The sequence below is a fragment of the Stomoxys calcitrans genome, chromosome 1 (genome assembly GCF_963082655.1).
Source record: "Stomoxys calcitrans chromosome 1, idStoCalc2.1, whole genome shotgun sequence".
Classification (NCBI taxonomy): Eukaryota; Metazoa; Arthropoda; class Insecta; order Diptera; family Muscidae; genus Stomoxys; species Stomoxys calcitrans.
Genome location: NC_081552.1, coordinates 55,024,041 through 55,047,359, shown reverse-complemented (window position 1 = coordinate 55,047,359; position 23,319 = coordinate 55,024,041). Strand labels below are relative to the sequence as shown.

At 39.8% G+C, this 23,319-nt stretch overlaps 1 protein-coding gene across 1 annotated transcript in view; it reads right to left on the bottom strand.

Annotated features, from left to right (window-relative positions):
- LOC106095214 (probable serine/threonine-protein kinase cdc7) overlaps window positions 1–23,319 on the bottom strand; it is a 38,794-nt gene that overhangs the window by 1,162 nt on the left and 14,313 nt on the right. Inside the window, exon 2 of the mRNA XM_059363702.1 lies at window positions 10,515–11,487. Coding sequence (XP_059219685.1) covers window positions 10,515–11,422 — 908 coding nt within the window. The 5' untranslated portion in view covers window positions 11,423–11,487. The remainder of the gene's footprint in view (window positions 1–10,514; window positions 11,488–23,319) is intronic.

Below are 23,319 nucleotides of genomic sequence, written 5' to 3'. Positions count from 1 at the left end.
TGGATTTTTATGGAATATACATACAAATTTACTCAGTTTATATGTAGTTTTGAAGAAATAAATCGGCAAATCAAAGAGACTTCCAGGTTCTCAAAAATCTAAATTTAAAATCTATCGAAAATTTAAGTTTAATAAAAAAATTCTAGGATTAATAAAAACGAATTTCGTCAATATATTTCTATACCCTCCGCCATAGGATGGGGGTATACTAATTTCGTCATTCTGTTTGTAACTCCTCGAAATACTCCTCTGAGACCCCATAAGAAATAAATGAAGAAATAAATCGGCAAATCAAAGAGATTTCCAGGTTCTCAAAAATCTAAATTTAAAATCTATCGAAAATTTCTGAGATATAGGATTTTTAAAATATTTTTTTAAGTTTAATAAACAAAATTCTAGGATTAATAAAAATGAATTTCGTCAATATATTTCTATACCCTCCGCCATAGGATGGGGGTATACTAATTTCGTCATTCTGTTTGTAACTCCTCGAAATACTCCTCTGAGACCCCATAAAGTATATATATTCTTGATCGTCATGTCAGTCGATCTAGCCATGTCCGTCCGTCTATCTGTCGAAAGCACGCTAACTTTTGAAGGAGAAAAGCTAGACGCTTGAAATTTCGCACGAATACATCATATTAGTGAAGGTCGGTTGGGATTGTAAATGGGCCATTTCGACCCATGTTTTGATATAGCTGCCCTATAAACCGATCTTGGATCATGATTTATTGGGTCACTAGAGGGCGCACGTCTTACCTGATTTGGCTGAAGTTTTGCATGAGGTGTTTTGTTATGACTTCCAAGAACTGTACTAGGTAGGTTCAAATCGATCCATAACCTGATATAGCTGCGATATAAACCGATCTTGAATATTGACTTCTTGAGCATCTAGAGGTCGCAATTATTATCCGATTTGGCTGAAATTTACAACGAATTTTCTTATGAACTTCAACATACGTGTCAATTATGGTCTGAATCGGTCTATAGCCTGATACAGCTCCCATATAAATCGATTTTCCTATTTTACGTCTTGAGCCCATTAAGGTCGCAATTCTAATTCGAATAGCTCAAATACCATAGCAATTATTTCCTTTAATGATATGTTTGCCTAAAAAGAGATACCGGGAAATGAACTCGACAAATGCGATCCATGGTGGAGGGTATATAAGATTCGGCCCGGCCGAACTTAGCATGCTTTTACTTGATTATAGATAAAATATAACAGAAAGTTGTGTTAATAAGATCTTTTATTAAAATCCATTCTTATCAACATTTTTAATTAAAAAGGAACCTTCATCGACAATTTCTTAAAAGTCAAAATTAGGTCTGTTCGCGTCTGGAAAAATCTCCACGCGTCTGGAAAAATCTCCACTAGAAATTTGCAAGCTCTCAATTACCAAACCCATAAATTTTGCTCGTTCTCACAAACTCTCTTTTTCTGGTAAATAAAGTACGCGAACAGTGTTGCCATCTTGAGTTTTTCTACCAAATTTGGTAGGATTTACTTTTAATTTTAGGGGTGTGGTCGGATAGACGGCCCAGATTTTTAGAGACATTGTGTTTTTATACCCACCACCATAAGATAGAGTGTATGTTCATTTAATCATTTCGTTTGCAACACATCGAAGTATCAATTTCTGACTCTGACAAATATATATATTCTTGATCGCCATAAAACGAATTACGATTTAACGATGTGCGTGTCTGTCCGTCCATCTGATTTAATCGTTTGAGACAGACTCTTATTTTTTTCCTGAGCACGTTAGGTTCTTGAATTTATTTTTTACCCGATTTTGCTGAAATTTGGTACAGTGAGTTGACTTGATACCTGCGCCAAATATGGTCAAGATTATGTCCGTCCGCCCGCCTATTGCTCTCATGCTACAGCCTTCAAAAATGAGATATAGAGCTGAAATTTGAGAGAGATCTTTATTTTCCATAAGCAGGTAAGGTTCTTGAATTTATTTTTTTCAGTAGAGTGAATTGACTAATGCCCCTCGATACCTGCGCTGAGTATGGCCAAGATTGGATTATATTTATATACTAGCTGAACCGGGACCGCTCCGCTGCGCCTTTTTATACCCACCACTGTAGGATAGGGGGTATATTCTTTTAGTCATTCCGTTTGCATCACATCGAAATGTCAATTTCCGACCCTACAAAGTATTTATATTTCGGATCGTCGAAAAATTCTAAGACGATTTAACGATGTCCGTGTGTCTGTCCGTCTGTTGTAATCACTCTACAGCCTTCAAAATTGGGATATTGAGCTGAAATTTGGAAGAGATACGTCTTTTTCATGTACGCTGGTAATGTTCTTGAACGAGCCAGATTGGACTATATTTAGATATAGCAGCCATATAGACCTATCTCCGGATAAAGGGTCTGAAGCCCACAAAAGCTTTATTTATTACCCGATTTTGCTGAAATTTAAAATAGTGGGTTATTTTAAGCCTCCCAACATCTGACATAAATATGGTTCAGATCGGGCTATACTTAGATATAGCTGCCATATAGAACGATCTCCGACAAAGGGTCTGAAGCCCATAAAAGCTTTATTTACTACCCGATTTTGTTGAAATTTAAAATAGTGGGTTGTTTTAAGCCTCCCGACATCTGACCCAAAAATGGTTCAGATCGGACTATATTTAGATATATCTACCATATATATTTCAAGAAAATCGGTTCAGCCGTTTCTGAGTCTTTAAAGAACACACAAACAAACAAACAAACAAACCTACAAACAAACAAATTGATTTTATATATAAGATACTAGATGACCCGGGCCCGCTCCGCTGCGCCTTCTTTTACTTTATATGGAACAAAAGTTTCCTTGGAATATTTATTTTCGACAATTAAATATCTTTTAGTGAAATACCATGCAAACTTGATTAACAGCTTATCAATATAAGTGCCTTTATCTGAATCCCACATGATCTTTATTGGTGTACGAATTTAAGTATGGATGTATGTTGTACTCCATTCTTAAAATACTTCATTTCAGCCCGATATTCTCATGATGTCTGATTTAGTGGTGTTTTCGGGGGAGAAGTGGTCCCCCAAATACTTGGCACTGAAAAAATATCAGCATCGTGCTCTTCTCTTAAATACCATTTATTTAAACCCCATATTGCCATTGGCTTAAGAGGAGTTTACAGGATTAGGCGTCCCCCAAACACATGGCGCCAAAATAGGTTATCAAATTCGTTTTCTATTCTCAAATACCTTTCATTTGAGCCACATATTGGCATGGTCGAAAATTTTTTTTCCTTTGGGGGTGTTTTGGGAAAGAGGTGAAGCCCTAAATACATGGTGCTACATTTGAATATGAAATTCGTATTCTACTCCCAAATACCTTTATTTGAGACCCATATTGCGATGGTCATTAAAAATTGCTGTTTGTGGGGTATTTTGGGAAAGGGGTAGACCCCCAGAAAATTGGACCCGAAAATGGGTATCAATTCTTGCTCTACCCCCCAAAACCTTTCATTTAAGCTCCACATTGACATGGTCGGTAAATATGCCCGATTTAGGGGTGTTTTGGCGATTGGGGTAGGCCCCTAAACACTGAGCCCGGAAAAAATATCAGCAACGTGCTCTATTCTCATATATCTTTATATCATTTACTTGAACCCCATATTGCCATTGCCCTCAAAATTGGATATCAAATTCGCTTACTAATCTCATTTAAACTCCTTATTGCAAAAGTCAGCAAATATGTCCGGTTTGGGGTATTGGCCCTAAAAACTATGAATATTTAGTTCCACTCCAAATTGTCTTGGTGAGCAAATACAGACAGTTGGCCCTAATGTTGATATCAGATACGTGGTCTACTCCCACATACCTTTAATGTGAACCCCATATTTCCATAGTGGGCAATGATGACCGGCTTGGTGGGTGTTTTGTGGGATGGGCATCCACTCAGTGAGTTGGCCTTGAAAATATATATCGGATTCCTTTCATTTGAGCCCCATATTGCTATGGTCGTAAATTTGTCCCCTTTGGGGGAAGTTTTTGGTGAGAGGCGGCCTGCCAAACAGTTGGTCCCATATTTGGATATCAGATTCGTATTCTACATTCAAATACCTTTTATTAAAGCCCCATATTGCTATGGGCAGTTAATAAGTGTTGTTTGGGGGGTGTTTTGGGAAAGGTGTGGACCCCCAGAAACGTGGTCCCACATTTGGATATCAAATTCGTATTCTACTCGCAAATACCTTTTGTTTGAGTCCCATATTGCCATGGTCGGTAAATATGTTTGATTTGGGGGTGTTTTGGGACTTGGGATGGTCCCCCTAGCACTTGGTCCGACAATTGGATATCAGATACGTTTTCTTATCCTAAATACCTTTCCTTTAAGTCCCATATTGTCGTGATTGGTCTGAATATATGTTTGGTAGGTTTACGGGTGGGGCAGCCCCCCTAGGTACCCCATTCGAAATTTGGATACCAAATTTTTATTTTTAGGGTACTATTTGAGAGCACACAAAATTTCGCTTAAATCGCACCACCCATCTCCGAGATCTGGCGTTTCTGAAAATTAGGATAAGGGGGAGGGTCCGCCCCCCTTTCAGATATGAAAAAATGTAGTACCCTATTTTCACCACGGTGTCATTATGCACCATCTGTGAAAATTTTAAAGAAATCGGTTTAGCCGTTTCTGAGCCTATAAGGAACACACAAACATACAAACAAACAAACACAAATTGATTTTTATATATAAAATATGGTGTGTTGTATTAGACCCTAAGTGTGTTGTATTAAGTATAGTGAGGAGATTATTTTCCCTCAACATCTTTACCCAATGGAGATGTGGACAACATTTTAATAAAGTGTTTTGTTTACTTGTTTTATGTTATTTTTATGTTTTGTATGCTATAGTAGGTCTGTTCGCGTATTTTCCAGTAAACATTTAGCAGTAACAATTTGCATTCGCCAGCAAGTCACTTGACTCTCTTTAAAAAATTTTCCAGCAAAGTACACGAACGACTCTCAGTAGAAATTTGCGGAACAACAGCCGTGGGGGTAAAATTGCCATTAGATTCGATAAATTTTCTGTACCAGAATAATGGTTGCTCCCTTGGCTCTTGTTAAAAAGTCAATGTTAACATGCTAATGTAAATATTACAAATAAACACTATTGTTTTAGTTATTAATTAATTTTTTTAAGCGTTTTGGTGTTAACTTTTGTCGTTTCATATAATAGCTGTTTTAAAAAAAAAAGCTAAATCTTTTGAAAGTTGCAAACTTCTGCTGGTGAAAAAATCTCCCTTCAGAAATTTGCAGGTTCTCAATTTTCGAAGTCTCCAAATTTTCTTTCCCTCTCGCGCTATCTTCTGCTGGCAAATAAAGTACGCGAACGACTTCCAGTTAAAATTTTGGCAAATTTGCAAGAATTTTTGGGTACACGAACACAATTATTATATACATATTGTCAAATAAATAATAACTGCGGTTTGATTTAGTTTACAATTTTGGTTGGCAGGGGGGAATTTGGAAGGATTTTTGAAAAATGTTGTGGTTTTTTAGTGGGAACGCTGTAAGCGAACAGATTCCAGTAGGGCTGCCAGATTTGCTGATTTTAAGCTTCAAAAATATCAACATGTCGATATTCAAATTTTTACTTTAAAAATGCCAACTTTTTTAAATTTGAACATTTATTTTTTAAGGAGGTATTTCTATTATAGGCAGATTAAGTTCGAACATAGCGCTTATCTTGATATTGTCCCAATATCAACCGATTTTTACTCTCAAAATGACGATTTATTTTTTAGGGAGGTATTTTTATTTTTGGCTGATTAAGTTCAAAGATAGGTCATATTTTGATATTTTTGCAATATCAACCGATCTGCAGATTTAACTTCTTCAGTTCACAAAAGGTGTATTCTTTACCAGATTCGGTCAAAATTTGCTGATTTTGTATAATTCCCATAAATACAGGTATCACAATGCAATTGTTTTATCCTTCTTTTAAAGACTATTTTTATATAAATACTACCTATATACTCCAAATCTGAAATAGTTTGGACATAGCTGCCATGAAGATCGATCGTTAAGACTTCTTGAGCTCATTTGACTTCTTGAGCTCACGCGCTTCTTACAAAATCTTTAATTGTTTTCCATGCCATGTCTGGTATTGTGTCTCCACCTAAGTACTGGTGTGTTTTAGCCACGAAAGCCGGGCAATGACATAGGAAATGCTCCAATGTCTCATCATCTTCCCCGCATGCCCTACACATGCCATCACCGATTTTACATAAGTGAGCTGAAGTCCTATGTGTCCGTTATGATACCGAAAGCTATACTGACCTCCTTCTTACTTCTTTTCAGTAATAGCCTCGTCTTCTCACGGTCTGGATATCCCCATAGAAATTTCGCGTCGCTGTTCCACAGGGTAACAAGCGCATTCGTCGACTTGATAGGCTTCGGGTTAATCAAGTTTATTGACGGCAGGTCTCTGGCCTTTACTGCTAAATCGACTGTTTTTTTTTCCAGTTACTCCGCTATGACGCTGCACCCAAACAATGCGGATCGGATCATCCTCAGAGAAGGCGTTAATCCCCTTCTTACATTCCAAGACTGTCCTTGATCTTACCGTCCTGGTTGTTATTTTTCTTATGGCCATTTTACTGTCTGTAAAGATGTTCATACTCGACGTCCTCGCGTCAGTACCACACCACCTCACGCATTCCGTGATCGCCCGGATCTCCGCATGCAGGATCGTATTATGGTCAGGCAGCCTAAAATAGATCGCAGTCCCTGGGTTCTCAATGTAGACTCCCAGGCCCACTCTGTCCTCTAGCTTTGATCCATCCGTGTAACATGATAATACAACATGTTCTCTGAACCTGTTTTATTATTCTTACGTTGCACTTTTTCTCCATCGCAGTCCATCAAACTACTGTGGCGTAAGTAAGTAGTGGTCTAATCTCGCTTCTGTAGAGCCAGTGGACTATCCTCAGATTCAAGCCTACGGCCCGTCTACATAGCGCCCAACATCTGTGAGTCTTCTCGGTACGCTCCTGAATGTGACACTTTCAATTAAGTTTCCTAACCAAGATCATACCTAAGTATTTGGCCTTGTCAGATATCCAAATTTTTCTATTGAGGAAATGTGGTGCGTAAAATTGGCCTACCTTCGTCTTTCTCCTGAACAGGCAGATTCCAGTCTTCTATGGGTTAACATTGCTACCCCTAGGTCTTGCCCAGTCGTGTACCATCTGCAGGACCCTTCTGTATAGCTGGTTCGGATCCTTACCCTTTAGAAGTATTAAAAGATCGTATGCGTAGCAGACGGGTTCAAATCCCTTCTCAGTCAGTATCCGTAATTGGTCATTTATAGTGGTCACCCATACGAGTGTCGATAAAATGCCCATCCTTGTGGTGTGCCTTGTGCCACTTTCTTCCTTATATCTATGTCATGGGACACACAATTTATCCACCTGTTCCTTATTCAGTCTCTAAGGACCAGGTCCATCCGATACTGGTGTAAGGATTGGATCAATGTGTCGGTCCGCACATTGTTAAAGCCCCCTCGATGTCAATGCCTACCATCACGTTTTGGCACCGAAGATTCTTCTATTTTATGTACAGCCTCGTGCAGGGCAGTCTCCACCGACCTTCCCTTGATATTTGAGCAGTTCACTGGATGTCCTACTCTTTATCATGCAGGACTTTGGTGTCGCAAATTTGCCTTGCCGGGCTTGGGTATAAGGCTTTCGAAGTATATGCAAGTCCTAGGCACTCTGTAAAAATAGTGGCCAGATGAGGCGCCAGGTAGTAGGCTTCCCTTTGTAGTAAGGCCGGAACTATTCCATCAGGTCCGGGTGACTTAAATGGTTTGAAGCTCCTCAAGGATTCCTTCACTGGTGTATCCGTGAGTCCCGTCGTACCTGTGGAAAATGGGTTTTCATCAAAACCCTCAACATGTCCTCCGTTGTTTCTGCTCTCACCCCCATGTCGTCTACTAACGTTTCAGTTTGGACAATGGTTTTTGAAAAAAACTTTTTCACGTTGGAGGCGTCATTATCGCTATCGACCTGTTAGCAGAAAAGCTTCCAGGAGCCACGTTTTGTCTCCCTGTCTTACCACTGTTGCATCCGACGTTGACAACTCTGGGGAAAATATATAAATTAAATGACAAATAAATAAAGTTGGTCCTCGGCCGAATACCAGTGTTGCGGAATAATTGGTAGTTGATATGGTTAAGTCCAGAAACTTTGTTCCGGGTCGTCCATGGCCCCTGAATGAAGACAATATGAATATTGCTGATGTTCTTCATCAGAGCGTGAGTAGCTGTCTTGCTCCGGTGGTTTATACGGATAACCTCCATTATTGATCCTCCAGTAAATGGGCTACTTTAAAATGGGTGATGATCTCATCGCCCGCTCCCTGTTCGGTAGCACGTATTGGTATTCCCGTCCCTGCACTGCCTGATGTTTCAATACTAGGATCTTTGCTTATCTTAGTCTTCCAAATCTTAAATAAATGGGCTTCTTGAGAGTAAGTGATAATACCATCGACGGCTCCCTGTTCGCTACGCTGCATTAAGACTCCTGCCACTGCGTTGCCTGATGTTTCAATCTTAGGATCTTTACCTAACCTAGTCTTCCGAATTTTGAAGTCGGTGACGGATCCGTCGTTGGACCTTGTTCGTTAGACTGTGTTGGGTTTCTTGCCCCTCCTCTGCCTACTGTTTTAGTATTAGGATCTTTGCTTATCCTAGTCTCTCCAATATTGACAGAGATGGTGATTGTCTCGTCGTCAGCCCCCTGTTTATTGGGCGTTATTGAATCACGTGCCACTGCACGTCCTGATGTCTCAATATTACGATTTTTGCCTATTCTAGTCTTCCCAATCTTGAAAAAGACAGCCTTGCTCAGGAAGTGCGCCATGCCTTTAGTCTCAGCCAAACTTGTCACGCAGACTTGATCAATGCCAATCACAAGGAGAGTTCCTACCTCCTTCTCTTCCCTGTGCAAGACCTCCCACTTCTCTGCGGCCAAACCTTGGTTTTGGTTGCCCAAGAATCCCAGCATGCGTTCCGTCGGAAATTTACTGCCCCATCCCTTGAAGAAGAGCGTCGCCTTTGTGAGCTGAGGTATGTCCATCTTTCTGAGCAGGTCGAGAAATCCGCCCTCCCAGGGAGGATGGATACCTTTGACGAGCTGTTTCACGGTATTTATACATTCCACCGACGCAAAACGCAGCGTAGAGATGTCCCCTCTATATTCGCAGCTCATCATTTGTATGGGTGGACCCTCTACAGATTTCCACACATGTTCGAAAATCTGCTCGTTAACCAGATCCTCCACTTGGGACCGATGATGTGGTGGAATTCTACCGGATGCACTGCCGATATTGTGGAATTCCACCGGACGCACTGCCCCTGAGTCCATGAAGACTCAGGGGCAGTGCGCGCTTACCTCGTCCCTGTTTCGACTTCGACTCCCTCCGCTGGAGTCCCCATTGCGGAAAGGCTGGCTTGGTTTTCCCAGAGTACTTGAAAGCGGGGAGCTCTTTTTCTTCTATAGCATTTTAGCTGTGTTATGCTCTTCGGGAGGTCTGATTCTCTTTCCAGCTTCCGTAGAATAGCTTAAAATGTAAGTACTATTCCTTCCAGCAACCTGCACTTTCGCCCTATCGCGCTGCCGGTCTCCTTCGTCGTGCCCCGAATCACTTTCTCGGCCTGCTTATGAGCTTAGCACAGCCATCGCTCACTTCTTCCGTCATCCCGATTCGGCTGCGATGACGGTTTCATTGACACTGTATTTGTCTGTCACCTTTACTTAAAGGCTGGGGACGAACTGTGCATCCCTCTGGTTTATCCGTCTCTTCCTCATTTATTAGTCTGACGATAGTTGTGCGTTTGAAGCATTACTTTCAACTACAGTTGCCAAGGCACCCATACCTATAGTAGGGGAGGACAACATGCTACGGTCTGATGCCGCCATCGCAGCTGTAGGGTGTTCTTGGGGAGTCCTCCAAAAAAGGCTTTACAATTTTTCGTAATAGGTAATACCTTTTCCGAGATACGGATATTTTTCTTTGAGGAGCGGAATGAAAACAAGTCCGCTCCATTGAACGGCTACTTCAATTTGGTATATACAGTGGTTTAGACCCCTCACATACACGCCACATCCGGTTTAAATCAAACCATATCTCGATATACCATTTAGACCCATCTCTTGCCTGATCTCTTGAATGACGAATCTTTATCTGATTTCGCAAAAAAAGTGGAAAATTTGTCTATACATTATGATGGGTTCATACCCAACTTCAGCCAAACTTAAGCCTTGTTTGCTTATTGTTTTTATTCTTAAAGAAAATTTTCCAATTTTTAATATTGAAGTGACGAAAATTACTACTTTTATTTTACTTGAAGACACTGATTTTCTTCCAAATTAATCTGGCAGCCTTGCTTCCAGTAAACACTTGTGCAAATTTGCACAAATTTTTGAGTACGCGAACACACTTATTACCTGCACAATTTTAACATAATATTCACTTACCTTTGATTCTGTAACAAATTATTTTCGGCCAATATATTCAGAGTCGATTCCGCTGATTGTGTCATCTGTTGCACATTGGAATTCTGCGTATGACATGCTGCTGACAGTGAATGAGCCGTCGCCGATGGGGGATATGTCCTAACCGACATATTTCCAAATTGGGGATGGCGATAACGCTGCTGTTGATAGGGATTCTGTTGTTGAAGATGGTGATTAGACGTTTGGACGGCCGACGAGGATGACGACGTTTGTGTGGTGGCGGCATAGGATAAATTAATATTATTGCCAGTGGGTGATGATAAGTTACTGGGTGGTATCGCGGTGGTGGTGTTGGCAGCAGCGGTGTTGGATGAATGATTGTTATTGCTGGAATTGGGAATATTTGTGGGGGTATGATGCGCCGTCTGTGCCTGTTGTTGCTGCTGAAATTGGCGATTGTTGTTGTAGTAATTCCCACGTAGATGATTGCGATTGGAAGGCGTGTGAATGGCAGCACCTACACCCGCAGCACCATGGCTGTTGTTGTTATTATTGGAATGTGAGCCACTACTACTGGTACATGGGTAATTGGGAGAACGATAATTGGTATTCGAGGCTGTGGTCGTTGTTGCACTGGCTACGCAGGCACCGCTACCACCTGCCACAGAGCTATTGCTGCCATGTTGGTGATATTGGGAAGTTGTTTGTTGCTGATGCTGTTGTTGTTGGTGCTGGTGTTGTTGATGCTGGTGTTGTTGGTGCTGCTGTTGACGATGGATTCCTGCACTACTCGATTTATTACCACCCGTTCTACGTGGTGGGTGCCCAAAGCTGACCCCTGCACCTCCACCGGCCCCTGACAGCGATGCAGCCACCCGGGATCTACCAAAACCACATTGTGGCGAACGTTTGTCTATCCAGAAATGCATGTCTTCCTTACCTTACGGCTACCGCCGTGTGTAGTCGAGTGACGTTTAGATGTCCTGGTTCAGACCTTTAAAGAAGAAATGGCTAGCAATTACAAAATTTATAGTTTTCCACGAGGAAAGTAATAAAAGAAGAAAGGAAAAAAGGTCAAAGCACTTGAGAGTAAGCAGGAAATATTGCAAAACTTTTACACAGGAACAAAGAGAACTCGGGTTCTTTGTTGCTTAAACACAGGAAGTTTCAGACGTCTTAACAAAGGATATTTAGTGAGAACAGCAGTAACATGGTTGCTAGACATACCCACATGCGCTCACATACAACACCGCCCTTAACGGCAACCAACACACTTACACACTCTGCATGATGATACTCATGCACAATGAATCATAGATGTTTGTAAAGCGATAAAGATGTGTCTGATACTCAACTTACCAACTATTGGTAAAACTTTACAAGACATCCAAAGTCTTTCATCTTGAAGTTCTGACAAGAAGAGTAGTGTGAGTACCAAGAAATTGTATTAGGGGAAACAAATCATAGGTTACATTGCATCTTTCTGCTATCCACAAAATTAATCAAATTCAGTGCAAATGCTGAGGAAAGCGCTGACTAAAAATTTGCATCGTAAAAGCAAATGTAATCATAACCCCTTATGTATATACATACACATATTGGGGACAAAGAAGACTTTTGTGGTATATAAAGGCAAAAAGTAAAATATACACTAAAATTAAATTGTCAAAAAAAAAAATATTGTAGGATTTAGTTAAAAATCCCCTTTAAGTGAAACTTGATGGAAAGAACCATTAATTTTTGGTGTTATTCATTCCAATTGAATTCTCTTAAGCGATATATAGCTTAATTGCAAATACCGCTTAACCGAAAATGTTTTTACACCTCAAAATTTTCTTTTTTTATGAAAACAGAAACACATAAGTGAAAAAACTGTAGCCAAATTTTAATACGATATTCGTTTTCTGGTCTCCAATATCATTTATTTGGTACCCTTATTGAGCCCATCGGGCCATTTTCGAATATGGGTGCCATTTTTGGGGTAAGGCCTTCTCCCGATGTTAAATGAAAGGTACTTTTTCGTGTCCGACCGCAACGACATGCGATCAAGGGAATTTATAATGATCAATGGCCTACAACAAGGCACAGTGAATGCCCCTACATTATTTAATATTTACATTCACGATTTGTTATCCAATATGACGAATTCCATAGGATATGCCGATGACATAATAGTATATCACGCTGATGATAATGTGGAAGGAATAAACAGGAATTTGTAGGACAAATTTGACCTGGTGGTAAGATATTCGACAAATTGGAACATGTCTATTAACTATGATAAATGTGAGACGATACTTTTTCGCCCACCAGTGGGCAAATGCAATTATAATGTAAGAAAATATTGAAATTAATCGGAATCAAATCCCCAAACCATCAAAATATCCCAAATAAGGAAAAAGTTAGATATTTAGGGTTTTATTTAGATAAGTTCCTATACTTTCACGATCATATAAAGATTCAAATCCAAAAGGCAAGAGGCTCTTTTTTCCGGCACAGAAAACTGTTTCATTCAAGAGATATAACTTCGTCAGTAAAACTTTTACTATATAAATCTCTTGTAAGACCCATTTTAACTTACGGTTGTCCCATATGGTTCAATATATCGCCATCGTATATGGAAATGCTAAGGAAATTTGAGAGAACATGTTTACGGGTCTGTACTTCATTATATAGGTCAGCGGAAAGCGACTTTGTTAAATATATGTATACCTAACAAAAGACTGTATGAAGTAGGAGATGTCATAAGGATAGATAATTTTATAATAAAGCTAATAAGAAATCATATTGCTAAAAGTACACAATGTACTTCAAACAACTTAATTAAAGCGCCTTATTATGTAGACCACAAATACATCTCTAACTGTTTAGTTGCAGGATATGTGCCCCCTGAAGCATTCATATTTTTAGACACTCAAGAATTTATTCAAAATCGACAAGGTATCCCGATATTTTACCATCTATATAGGAGGGCCAATGTAAAGGCTGTAAGAAATGATCTAATCATAAGTAATGAGCTAAGGTTTGATACTTCTATTTCAAACAAAGATTCAATTGAGAGGAGAAATTTAAACAAAGAAATTTTTTGGTGGATTGCCAATTAAACCCGATGCATTTTTTAATTTTTCTTTCACTTCCTCTAACTTTCTTTTATACTTCAATAATATTTAAGTAATGTTTTTGTAAATTTTTTCACTACATGTATATATAAAAAGATATTCGAACATAAATCAAAATTAATGTAAATATGTATAGATCATAATTAAGTCTAACTATTATATATAAAGTATTTGAGAACCCAAACATGGGCTATGTACTATATCACATTTCTTTTTTAAATAAGTCTTTTTTTGTTTATTTATAGTATCAACTTTGTAAATATAACAAATTTTTGAAAATAAACAACTTAAAAAAAAAGCCTTCACCCGATATCTAAAATTTATATAGCCTATTTTTCCTTCCAGACAAACGTACACAATTAATGAAAATTTTAAGAAAATCGGTTCAGCTAAGTATCATATAGGCATAATGGGTCTAAAGGCGTGAGGGGTGGTGTAACATCCTATACTTTGATCTGATTTTGTATGCCAGATTCGAAATCTACTCCCGAATACCTTTCATTTGAGCCCCATATTGAAATGTGCGTTCAATATGTCTATTTGGGGGAGTTTTGGGGTAGGGGCGGCCCGAATGGTACTTAGACTCAAATTTTAATACCATATTCGTATTCTACTTTCCATTACCTTTCATATGATACCTATTTTGTGTTGTGTTTTTGGCATAAGGGGGAGGGTCCGCCCCCCTACCGATACCGAAAAATTATATACCCTATGTTTCCTTCCACCCGGCCGATACGGGATAACTATAACACATCACACAGGCTGGAACTTTGAGCTTCGACTTGTGTGGTGCCCATCGATATCACGGGAAGCTTACCTGAAAGCTACCGGGCACGTCCACAGGTTGCGGATGGTGGAAAGCTCCGTTTTTATGCGGAGGAGGGTCCGTCCCCCTACCGATACCGAAAAATTATATACCCTGTGTTTCCTTCCACCCGGCCGATACGGGATAACTATAAAACATCACACAGGCTGGAACTTTGAGTTCCGACTTGTGTGGTGCCCATCGATATCACGGGAAGCTTACCTGAAAGCTACCGGGCACTTCCACAGGTTGCGGATGGTGGAAAGCTCCGTTTTTATGTGGAGTAGCTGCAAATGCGGCCGCGGGTAGTCAGCGATTTTCAAGAGGAGAGTCTCAGTGAGGACTTAGGTGGCACTGGCTTTTAATTAAATAATGAGTGCCAATGGCGCCTTCAAATAAACAATGGCCAACACAAGCGTTTGTTCCCAGGTTAGTGGCGGCTGGAGGTGAGCGTCGGATCTTGGACCGTGCGGCTCGCGCAATCCCACAAAACCCATGCTGTTGGGGCGCTGGGCCAGTAACCAGCCCCGGAAAACTGAGAACTACTATGAGAAACAAAGGAATAGTAAAAACGGACCCCCCCAACGTTGACGACCCACGCAAACGAAAAAGGGACCATGATTTTCGGATCTGCACCTGGAATGTCCGCACTCTTTATAGAGAAGGCACAGTATACGCGCTGGAGGATGTATTAGAGAAGTACAAGGCAGATATTACCGCCTTACTGGAAGTGCGATGGACTGGGAATGGCGTCACTACAACACCAAACGGTGACGAACTATACTATATAACACGAGGCATGAATTTGGCTGTGGATTTGTGTATAGTTGGAGACTGAAACACCTTGTCTCCAGCTTTACTCCGTTGGATAAGAGGCTAGCCACAATCCGCATAAAAGCCAAATTCTTCAACATCAGCCTTATTTGTGCCCATGCCCCCACGGAAGACAAAGACGAGCAGACCAAGGATATTTTCTACGAGCGCCTAGAGAGAGAATATGACCGCTGCCTCGCCCATGATATTAAAATCGTTCTGGGAGTTTTTTATGCGAAAATAGGGAAGGAAGACATTTTTGGTCCAACAGTCGGAAAGTTTAGCCTCCACGAGATAACGTCCAGCAATGGGTTGAGGCTGAAAGATTTCGCCGCGGCAAAAAACATGGTAGTTATAAGCACCAGGTTTCAATATAAAAATATTCACAAAGCCACATGGCTGTCACCCGATCAAAACACGAGAAACCAAATTGATCACGTTGTGATAGATGGTAGGCATTCATCCAGCGTGTTAGATGTACGATCGATCCGTGGAGCGAATATAGATTGGGATCATTACCTCGTTGCAGCAAAGGTTCGCTCCCGTTTGAACATGGCGAGGAAAGTACGATCTGACACTGCACGGAAGCTGGACATTGAAAAGCTGCAAACACAACAAATGGCAGCGGCATACTCCACTCGACTGACCCAACTGCTTCATGAAAGCACTCCTAGTTCCGATGATATAATTGTGCAGTGGCAAACTATTGCCCACTCCATGGAAAATGCCACGAAATCCGTACTTGGGTACCGGAAGACTCCTCCAAGAAACCCATAGTACGACCAAGAGTGTCGAGATGCTACTGAAGCCAAGAATGCGGCATATAGACCAACCCTGCAATCAGTAGCAATGCGCTAGATGAAGGAGAGGTATCGGGAGAAAAGGAGAGAGGAGAAATGTCTATTCCGCAGAAAGAAAGACGTGAGTGCGAGCGAATTGAGATGTACAGGAGCCAGAACGAAGTCCGGAAAATCTACCAAAGAATTAAACATCAAACCCATGGCTTTGGTGCAGGCACATCCTCCTGCAGAGACAAAGAAGGAAATCTGGTAACTGACACAGATAGCATGCTGAGGATATAGAAAGATCATTGTACCTAACTGCTAGTGCCATACCATACCATAGAAACAATCAATGACGATGGTATTGAATGTGTACCTTATATAAAATTAATAAGACTCTGCAGGATGACACTTTCTGATACGCGTTTCTTAGTAAGAATTGGAAATAATCTCTCCGTACCATTCAATACCAAACGAGGTTTCAAACAAGGAGACAGCCTATCGTGTGATCTCTTTAAAATCCTGCTGGAGAAGATTATACGAGATGCAGATGTGAATAGATATGGCACACTAAACACAAGAGTACAAATGCTATTCGCCTATGCCGACGATATCGACATCACTGGTCGGTCACCGGAAGTAGTATATGCAGCCTTTGAAAGAATTGAAAGAGAGTGAATGAAAATGGGTCTGGCAGTAAATGGATATAAGATGAAATGGATGGTTTCAACTCCCAAAACGCCTTGCACAACCAAGCAGATAAAGGAAATGGAGAAAGTTGGGAACCACAACTTTGAGACAGTCAGTAACTTTATCTACCTCGGCACCGCCGTAACCGAAACGAATGACACCAGTTTTGAGATTAAGCGAAGAATAATACTGGCAAACAGATGCTTCTTTGGACTAAGTAAGCAGTTTAGAAACTAGGCCACCTCTTGACAGGCGAAGATTACACTATACAAGACACTACTACCGTGCTGTTATATGGTTCTGAGGCATGGGTACTTGTGAAAGCAGATGAGGCAGTACTTGGAGTATTTGAGAGAAAGATTCTTCGTAAAATATATGGACCAGTTTGCGTTAACGGAGAATATAGGCGACGTATGAACCACGAGTTGTATGACGACGTTTCTCTAATGAATTGGATTTTGGATACAAAAATTGTACCTCAACATGTATGCGGCAAAATTTGTCTACCCACTACAATATACTAATATATACAGTAACTAGAAATCCGGAACAAATGTTTCAATATATTTACACTGATAAAAAAGGAACGGTACCTTGCCAATACTGTCTGGTATTATTTTATTCAAGTTTTGGCAAATATTTTTAATTCCATTTGATATTAGTTTGATACCATTCGAAGGAGCCAATTAAGAATTAACTGCATCACATTTGTATTCTTGTCATCAAGGCAAAAGTGTTGTTTAGCTTGGTGCTTAAAATATTGACGCCATTACAAAACATTTGTTTAAAAATAATCCAATATTTAAATACGATTGCGTAAAATACGTGTTAAAATATTCGAAAGCGTCGAAAATAGTACAAACAAACATGATAAAATCACTTGTGTGGTTAAGGATGCAACGTTGGTGTATTCATATGAATACCACTTCTGGGAATCAATGGGTATCGAATCAATTACTGAATACAAAGAATACAGGTTGGTCACGGTGTAACATTATGGTTGTATTTATTTCATTAGAATTGTTAACTTAAATAAACGAAATAAAAAATAAAATTTTTTTCAATGTTTTTTATTTTGGTTCATTAAGGGGCGGAATATTCAATATTGATTTGGTACAAAATCGATACCGGTTTGGTACTTAAACCAATAACAGTATGGTATTGAAATCAATGCCTATATGAATATATGAATACTATATGAATATAGTATCATTACTTGGTAATAAGGTTAGTACCAAATGGCACTAATCATTTTATTTTTTATCCATACCATGCGTTATTGATTTCTTACCATTCGTTGTTGCTTTACTCTCTATACCGCATGGTACTGAAATGAGCACCTTTGGTATCAACTTTTCTCTGGATGTATTTGTTAAGCCAAAAAAAAAAATCAAAAATTGTGAAAACCTATCTCTGTTTTTCATGGCATGTTTTTTTTTTAATTTAAGACGTTTCGAAAAAATTACTGTGCGCATGTGCACAGTTTTGCACGTTTTGCATAATTTTTGAAGTTTTTCATGTCTTTCATAAATTCCTAAGCTATTTTGTTAATAGTTATTTATTTCTACATCTTAAATTTTGCTTGTCACTTAATAAAACCAATGTAGCATGTTTCGTAGATTTCAAGGGAATGATTCACAATTTTTTACTTGATTTTTTGGCGGAGCTAGGATTCGAATTTTGTAATTCTCTTGTATTGGCATTATAATTGTGGTTTTTATTCATTTCACTATAATTTTTGCTGTGTATTTTAAAATGCCATTATGATTTCACTGCTCAGTTTTTTATTTTCCCCAAATGTTAGGAGGCGAAAGTCTTAAAAATATTCTTATAAAGTACTAGCTGACCCGTGCCCGCTCCGCTGCGCCTTCTTTTACTTTATGTGGAACAAAAGTTTCCTTGGAATATTTATTTTGGACAATTTAAGATTTTTTAGTGAAATAACATTCTACGAACATAGTATATCGCTTGACTAACAGTTTAACAATATAAGTGCTTGTATCTGAATCCCATATAATCTTTATTGGTCTACGAATTTAAGTTTGGATATAAGGTGTACTCCCAGATACTTGGCCCTGAAAAATATCAGCATCGTGCTCTTCTCTCAAATACCATTTATTTAAACGCCATATTGCCATTGGCTTAAGGGGAGTTTACAGGATGAGGCGTCCCCCAAACACATGACCCCAAAATAGGTTATCATATGGATATCAAATTCACATTCTACTCCCAAATACCTTTATTTGAGCCCCATCGTGCGATGGTCACTAAAAAATTGCTGTGTGTGGGGTATTTTGGGAAAGGGATAGACCTCCAAAAAATTGGACCCGAAAATGGGTATCAATTATTACTCTACCCCCCAATACTTTTCATTTAGGCCTACATTGTCATGGTCGGTAAATATGCCCGATTTAGGGGTGTTTTGGGGATTGGGGTGGTCCCCCTAGCACTTGGTTCGACAAATGGTTATCAGATACGTTTTCTTATCCTAAATACCTTTCATTTGAGTCCCATATTGCCGTGATTGGTATAAATATATGTTTGGTAGGTTTTAGGGTGGGGCGGCCCCCCTAGGTACCCCATCCGAAATTCGGACACCAAATATTTATTTTTAGGGTACTATATGAGAGCACATAAAATTTCGCTTAAATCGCACCACCCATCTCCAAGATCTGGCTTTTCTTAAAATTAGGGTAAGGGGGAGGGTCCACCCCCTTCAGATATCAAAAAATGTAGTGCCCTATTTTCACCACGGGATCATTATGCACCATCTGTGAAAATTTCAAGAAAATCGGTTCAGCCGTTTCTGAGTCTATAACATACACAAACAAACAAACAAACAAACCTACAAACAAACACAAATTGATTTTTATTTATAAGATTTTCTACATAACGACTTTCTGTTTTTTACGAGTGCCGAGTACGATTCAAATTGGTCTATAACTTGACAAAGCCGATCTCCCGGTTTGACAACTTACGTCCGTAGAAGCTACTATTTGCATCCGATTTGGCTCAAATTGTGTTCTTGTACGACTTTTAACAACCGTGCCAAATACGATCCGAATCGGTCTTATTTCGCTCTGTATATCTCCCACGTAAACCGATTTTCCGATTTGACATCTTGAGAGACTGGAAATCCCAGTCGCCATCCGATATGGCTGAAACATTGATCGTTGTGTTCTGTTATGACCTCCAACATATGTGTTAAGTAAGGTTAGCTACCATACAAACCGATCTCCCGATTGGTCTTCTATGGCCCATAGAAGATTAAACTTTTGGCTGATTTGTAAAAATTTTGTACGTAAAGTGCACTATGCCCTTTAACTAAGTTAATTTTTGTAAATTTTACGTTACATTGTGGTGGGTTCCCAAGACTCGGGCCGCTCAAATTGATCGCGCTTTTACTTGTTTTATTCATTTCTCTTAACTAAATACTAAGTGCCGATGATACTCGAGATGTCAAGGTTAGTTATTGGCGCTTATGGTCAATATCAGCGTCTGTTAGGATAGGGGAGCCTGGAGGCGAGCAAGGGATTTGGAGCAAGCGGCTCGCGACAACGAGGGATACATGTCCGAACCCACAAAACGCATGCGGTTGAGGCGCTGGACCAGTAACCCGCCCCCGGAAAACTATGAGAAACAATGGAATAGTAAAAACGGAATCCCTAACGTGACGACCGACGCAAACGAAAAAGGAACAATGATTTGTGAATGGAATGTCCGAACTCTCTATGGAGAAGGTGCAGTATACGCGCTGGCGCATGTATTGGAGAAGTACAAGGGTGATATAACCGCCTAACAGGAAGTGCGATGGACTGGGAATGGCGTCAAAACAGCACTAAACGATGATGAGGCATGAATTTGGCTGTGGATTTGTGGTTAGTTGGAGACTGAAACACCTTTTCTCAAGCTTTACTCCGGTGGATGAGAGGCTTTTTGAACATCAACCTTATTTGTGCCCATGCCCCGACGGAAGACAAGGACAAGCTGAGCAAGGATATTTTCTACGAGCACCTGTAGTGCCCGGCTGCACTGAAATTTCCACTTTTCCCCAAAGTAAAACGAAATTCAGCTTCATATTTAAAAATTTCATGTATGCTTTGTTTCAGAGGCCTCTAAGTATTTAAAATTGGTTTAACTTCGTTTGCAACACATCGAAATATCAATTTCTGACCCTATGAAGAATATATATTATTGATCAGCGTAAAAATCTAAGACGATCTAGCCATGTCCTTCCGTCTGTCTGTTAAAATCACGCTACAGTCTTTGAAAATAGAGATATTGAGCTGAAACTTTGCACAGATTCTTTTTTTGTCCATAAGCAGGTTAAGTTCGAGGTCAGTCTATCGGACTGTATCTTGATATAGCCCCCATATAGAACGATCCGCCGATTTAGGGTCTTAGGCACATAAAAGCCACATTTATTGTCCGATTTTGCCGACATTTGGAACCGTGAATTGTGTTAAGCCACTCGACATCTTTCTTCAATTTGGCCTCGATCGGTCCAGATTTGGATATAGCTGCCATATAGATCTAGTTCTCGATTTAAGGTCTTGGACCCATAGAAGGCGCATTTATTGCCCGATTTCGCCAAAATTTGGGACAGTGAGTTTTGTTAGGCCCTTCGACATCCTTCTTCAATTTGGCTCAGATCGGTTCAGATTTGAATATAACTGCCATATAGACCGATCTCTCGATTTAAGGTCTTGGGCCCATAAAAGGCGCATTTATTATCCGATTTTGCCAAAATTTGGGACAGTGAGTCGTGTTAGACCCTTCCACATTCTTTTTCCATTTGGCTCAGATTGGTCCAGATTTGGCTATATAGCTGTCATATAGACCGATCTCTCGATTTAAGGTCTTGGGCCCATAAAAGGCGCATTTATTATCCGATTTTGCCAACATTTGGGACAGTGAGTTGTGTAAGGCCCGTCAACCTTCGTTTTCAATTTGGGTTCAGGTTCCATTATGAATGAGAAACAACATTTTATTTGGATATCATCCGAGGTGTAATATATATCCCCTTGACTATCAGGATCAAATGTTGAAGTTTTTTTTGTCTTTGAAAAAACATTAAGTTGTTGATGTGTAGGGAAGAGATGTTGGTAACGACAATAGTCTTGTAATTTTGATTTTCTCAGATCTCGGTTCTCGACGTTCGACAGTTCTCTTTTTGCAAATCTAGATTTACAGACTTGCAGCTCAATTAATATTCTTCCTTATTCTGCCAACCTTTGAGAAGAATAGTTGGAAAGTTCTCTGAGAATTAATATTCAACGTTTTAAATCCCATTGTGGTCAAAAGTGTGCGTTTTCTGAGTGTGCATCAATTTTATTACGGTGTTTTTACATAGTGCGGTCATGTTTTTAAAATTTGTGCAAAATTACACAAGACCGAGGAAATATCTAAAATGTGGCGAAACACTTCGCCTAAAGGAGGCGAGTGGTTTTCACGTTTTCTGAGGCCTGTACACCGATAAAAAGTTTACGGTTTTGGAAAACGTCTTACGAATTTCTGGAAAGGCATTAACAATTATATTGAGGTAAATTGCTTGGACAAAAGAAAAGTAATGGCTTGTTAAGTAATTTTTGTTTTATGGGCTCGAGGACACCCGATTGCAGTCTAGGCGCCTCCAAATCCTGGAGGAACTTTAATCCATCTTCACATAGTCCTAATGCTTCAACATTGCTGTCTACCCACAGGGTAGACACAATACCTTGCGGACATCACCTTCATTTGGAGTTTCTGCTTTGGTGGTCATACCGGACCCTTCCAAAGAACACCATATTATTAGAAACTTCATTTCATCACCCGCATCATATTAACGCCAGAAGTCTGTTATGAGTGTTCCCTGCTCTAGGAATGGTACAGAACCCCTTGGAACAGCAAACAGTCCCAACTCTAATTGGGTGATCACTTTTGGCGCTCATTCGTTCTTATATATTGTTGACTATTGAGAAGATCAGACCAAAATCTGTTTGAAAACAGAATAAATACTACCAGTTTGGTCAAGATTTGGCACACCATCCGCAGCTATTCCCAGCCAATTAGTAATTAAACCGTGTAAAACTTTTGAACATTAAAGTGTTGCCAGCAGCACGTTGTTTGGACTTGTCTAGGTAAAGAAGGCTCCTTTTTGATGAGCTAACAATGGTGAGCCACCATGACTTAAGGTTTGCAACTGCTCCTATCACACTGAACGTCATAACTTTGGGGGTACGGCGGCAGTGTCCTGTTGGGTTATTATAATTGATCAACTGTTTTGAGGTGAGGTGGTCCGCTAGATATGTGGGCAGAATAAAGATATCACATTCGCAGTCCACAACCTTATACTTTGAATTTAACCCCATATTATCATAATTGGTGTATACAGCCGTTTGATGGGGGGCGCCTCACTCCATCTGCCACTTGAGCACAAATTTGATTGACGCAATCCACATAAAAATATCTATCACTTGAGGTAAAGCACCACCTAGATTCTTGGACACAAAGTTGAATGCCATATTCGTAATCTGCCACCAAATGCCTTTAATTTGAGGCTCATCTAGCTAGGAACGAATTATTATTATCGAAATTATATTATTCTCATTTGATGGTGGGGTGGCCCCCAATTACTT